Source organism: Bufo bufo, chromosome 7, assembly GCF_905171765.1.
Source record: "Bufo bufo chromosome 7, aBufBuf1.1, whole genome shotgun sequence".
NCBI lineage: Eukaryota > Metazoa > Chordata > Amphibia > Anura > Bufonidae > Bufo > Bufo bufo.
Window position 1 is genome coordinate 168,983,095 of NC_053395.1, and position 4,938 is coordinate 168,988,032.

General features: G+C 40.2%; 1 protein-coding gene across 1 annotated transcript; it reads left to right on the forward strand.

Annotated features, from left to right (window-relative positions):
- Positions 1 to 2,104: 2,104 nt before the first annotated feature.
- On the forward strand, positions 2,105 to 4,737 carry GBX2 (gastrulation brain homeobox 2). Its single transcript, XM_040440741.1, has 2 exons — positions 2,105 to 2,609; positions 4,226 to 4,737. Exons 1-2 carry the CDS (start codon positions 2,105 to 2,107, stop codon positions 4,735 to 4,737), a joined length of 1,017 nt encoding a protein of 338 aa, XP_040296675.1.
- The last annotated feature ends 201 nt before the right edge of the window (positions 4,738 to 4,938 follow it).

The window sequence follows — 4,938 nt, forward strand, 5'->3', positions numbered from 1 at the left end:
TACCCTCCATGCAGAAGCCATCAGCAGGAGTGACAGGAAGCCATCACCCTGTGACAGCACTAGGCAGTGTGACACACATGATAATGGCTGATAAGGGCTGCTATATGTGAGAACTGCTCTGTCCTTCTACCAGGAGCCCTGCTATATGGAGAAGACCTGATAATAAGACTAACCTGTGCTTTTCTGTGGTTTTACATAGGACTTCCCGAGTTATTTCAACTCTTATCAACAGTTAAATACAGACAAATACAACTCTGCTACATCCATATACAGAACAGCACCTGCCTTATTTAGGCAAAGAAAATATAGCAGACAAACAGGGGAATACAGTCACTCAGGGAAAAGCGTATTCTTGCTGATAGACAAATATATATATATATATATATACACATGTGTGTGATAAAATACATACAATGTACATAAAATGGACAGCGACACTAATAGTAGCCGCCTGATACTATACATGCAATTGTAATACGGAAATTAGAAAGTGTGCTCAAAAATAATATGTAAACTAATAAAATATGAAGAACTATAGTAATAATCACGGCATGAACGTGTGCAAAAAGATAAGATAAAAAAAGAAAGAAAGAAAGAATAATAAAAGACAATTATTAGATAGGTAGATAGATAGATAGTTATAAAGATGAATCCATCCTTATGATATAAGCGATAATTCAGCACATAGCTCACATCAAATACAGAAAGTTCCTTATACAATCATATCGAGATAATAAAAATAACTGTCAGAATTATGAAAGCAAATGTGTGTGTGTATATATATATATATGGGATTCCAGACTCACAATAAACAGTATGTACAACAGGATTATTATCAGTGTATATGATGTGTGTATAGATAGATACAATAAATCTTATTGTGCCAAAATAAAATCGAATCGCATAGGTATAAACGCTATATATATATATATATATATATATATATATATATATATATATATATATATATATATATGGAGAGGGAGAGAAAGTGAGAGTATATATATATATATATATATATATGTGTGTGTGTATATATATATTTATCTACACACATATCTACACACACATATTATATAAATATATATATATATATATATATATATATATATATAGTATATGTCATAGATATGGTACTATACAGTCCACGATTACATCGAATGGATAGAGCATTTCTTTAGGTTAATAATATGAGCAGATGACAATATTATTCCTGTATATTAGACTGGTAGCAGCTCGCCCCTGACACAAAGCCTGCACCCATTCTCCTGCAGGCTCAGCTCTCCTGTCTATGGATCCATTCCCTCTGTCTTCTCCAGGGTTCCTCCTTGCATTACACAGTCAGACATGGGGCTGTGGTGACAGTGTCCCTACACCGGGACCTATATGTGATTGCACTTCATCCTGACACCCTGGGAGGGGTGTGTGCTGGGTTAGGTCTGGGGACATCGCCAGCCAATCACAACACGAGAAGGGGAGCATGTGACCGAGGGAAGGTTCTAAAATGTAGCAATACGTGAATGGGAAATAGGAGCACAGTTTGTAGCGGCTGAGACCCCGGAGAGGAGACCAGCACAGCACACAGGTCACCCAGAGACCTGACACCCTGAAGACCAGGGGGACATCTTCTGAAGACACGATACACTGAGTGTGAAGGGAAGACTCACCAGGAGGAGCATCCAGAATCACTCAGGGAACCATTGGAAACTCAACTCCATAACCTGAGGAGGACATAAGTATCAAAAGACAAAGAGAAGACTCCACAAAAAGCAAAGGACAAAGTTCTTCAAGGAGGAAAGAGAAGAAGCCACCAGGAGGAGAGCCTTGAACACCTATAGAAAGAGCCAAGTATCATTTAGACAAGAGGCATCACTAAGGGTCACCTCCACTAGACGAGAACCTGATGACCATAGCCTAAGAGCTGTGTCTAGTGTAGGGAGAACCCTTGTACTGGGCTCCTACTAGACTTCTGGGACTCATTCACTGGACACTATGACAGGCTGAGGGCATCTCTCTGCCAGGACACTAAGCCAACTTCTGCGCCCTATATCTAGGGTATATACCTGTTCTTCTCTAGCCTACCATTGACCCCCCAGTAGCTTATATGAGTGCAGCTTTCCAGCCTCCTCTCATGATGATGCAGCGTCCACTGGGCAGCAGTACAGCTTTCAGTATAGACTCACTGATAGGGAGCCCACCACAGCCCAGTCCTGGGCACTTCGTCTACACAGGATACCCTATGTTCATGCCATACAGGCCTGTGGTGCTGCCACCACCACCCCCACCACCACCATCACTGTCCCAGGGCAGCTTGCAGCCCACTCTCCCCTCTGCGCACCCGCATCACCAGATCCCGAGCCTGCCCAGTGGATTCTGCTCCAGCCTGGCACAGGGCATGGCCCTCACCTCCACACTGATGGCCACTTTACCAGGCGGTTTCTCAGCCTCAGCTCAGCACCAGGAGGCAGCAAGGAAGTTTGGAAGCCAAAATCTGCAAGTTGGATTCGATAAAAATGATGGGGGTCAGTCAGATGGAGAAGACACTGGTAAAACCTATGTCACCAAAGACGGGACATTACTGCCTTTCACTGCTTCAGAGAGCGCTCTAGGTAAGTGTTCACACTTAGGACCTCCATGTAAATCCATATATTTGGAAATTACAGCAAATGTTATGTTCATATAAAAAATCTATCTGAGGCACGCGCTGAATAATTAGCAATGATTTAATGATCTATTAATTAGTAACTATATCAACAGCAATTATCGCGGATACATGCTAAATACATAATATAACGCTATGAAAACGCAAGGAGAACTTCTGCATTTTGAGCCTTTAAAATATGAAGGTATTTAAAAATACGGAAAATGTTGCAACTTCAACAAACAATATTTAGAAGGCGATTGATTAAAAAGGTTAATGGGAAAAAAATGCGACAATTGTGAATTAAAAAAAAAAAAAAAAAGGTCCTGTTCACTTTAGGACTGAGGGTAAAGTATTTCCCCTCTACAGAGGGAAGGTGCACTGCACAAGGATGGGAATAGTTACTGGAGTATTACATCGCCTATGAAGATCAGTGTCATCCTCTGATAGTACAGAACCAAGAAGAATCCCTGGTTCTGATCCGGGAGATAACGCGCAGAGAACGCTGCCATCTGAACATCTCATATACATAAAACAGGACAGAATACACGTATTGTAGCCAGAACAAAATCCACAATCTCAGGAGGGAAGCAAAGGAGAGCATGGGAAATATCAGAGATCTGCTATTTCTATTAGTGGATTTTGCTGCTAGTATTTTTATTTTTCATTATTATTTATTGTTATGAAACCAACAGATGATAGATAGATAGATAGATAGATAGATAGATAGATAGACATGATAGATAGATAGATAGATAGATAGATAGATAGATAGATAGATAGATAGATAGACAGAATATAGATTAGATAGACATATTAGATAGATAGATAGATAGATAGATAGATAGATAGATAGATAGATAGATAGATAGATAGATATTAGGTAGATAGATAGATAGATAGATAGATAGATAGATAGACATGATAGATAGATAGATAGATAGATAGATAGATAGATAGATAGATAGATAGATAGATAGATAGATAGATATTAGGTAGATAGACAGATAGATATGGATAGATAGATAGATAGATAGATAGATAGATAGATAGATAGATAGATAGATAGATAGATAGATATCAATTCTATCTGGACAGAGAGCAAATATTAATTTAGTAGTTGAATACACATTACGTATATAAACAGTGGTTATGTATGTGAGTAAAACAGGTGTATTCATACACATCTATATTACACACATAATAAGGATAGATAGATAGATAGATAGATAGATAGATCTTTTCAGATTACAAAAATGTGTCAACTTGATACACAGTCGCTTCTGTTAAAGAGCCGTTTATCGTTCTATAACATGTAATATGTGTATGTTTCTATATGTATATATAATGTGCATGTAGCTGTTGTTTCTAAATGTAATATGTGTAAATAATTTTTTTCTATAAGTGTATGTGTAACTGTTGTTTCTATATGAATATGTAATGTGTCTTTTGTCTCTATATGTAATGTGTGTATGACTCTTGTTTCTATAAGTATATGTGTAGTTGTTCTTTCTATATGCACTATGTGTATATAATTCTTGTGTCTATAGGTATATGTAATGATATGTTGTGTACATTGGGCAGGTGCAGTCCGGGGTCAGGGGAAGGAAGACTCCGGGAAGGACGAGGAGGTGAAAGGGAAGGAAGACTCCTACTTGATGGACAGTGACCTGGACTACAGTTCAGATGATAACATCTCCTGCCAGACGACCCATAAAGAAGAAGACACCCCAGAGGAGAGCCCCCAGAACCCAAACCCTTCCAGTAACAGCACCTCCACCGGCAAGAACAGGCGGAGAAGAACGGCTTTCACCAGCGAGCAGCTCCTGGAGTTGGAGAAGGAGTTCCACTGTAAGAAGTACCTGTCCCTCACCGAGCGCTCCCAGATCGCACATGCCCTCAAACTCAGCGAGGTCCAGGTGAAAATATGGTTCCAGAACCGCAGAGCCAAGTGGAAGAGGGTCAAGGCTGGCAATGCAAACTCCAAAACTGGGGAGCCTTCCAGAAACCCCAAAATCGTGGTACCCATTCCAGTCCATGTCAGCAGGTTCGCCATCAGAAGCCAACACCAGCAGTTGGAGCAGGCTAGACCCTGAACTGTGCGGTCCTGTCTACCAGCAGGCCATAGACTGCAGCAGGTTGGTAGTGGTTCCTATAACTCACTGTAGCCTGACATGCCAACCACTTACTATTTATTATGATGAGAACAGGAGAACTGTGTGGACCTCATCGCAGGGTCAGGTCTCCTGATATTGGACACTTGGCCAAGTCCAGACCATTTGGGACAAAACTTCTCT

Excerpts from the sequence above, each read along its gene's own strand:
- GBX2 (XM_040440741.1), top strand. The coding sequence starts at position 2,105 with ATGAGTGCAGCTTTCCAGCCTCCTCTCATGATGATGCAGCGTCCACTG. Across the intron at positions 2,610-4,225 it reads TGCTTCAGAGAGCGCTCTAG|GTGCAGTCCGGGGTCAGGGG; the intron begins GTAAGTGTTCAC and ends TACATTGGGCAG.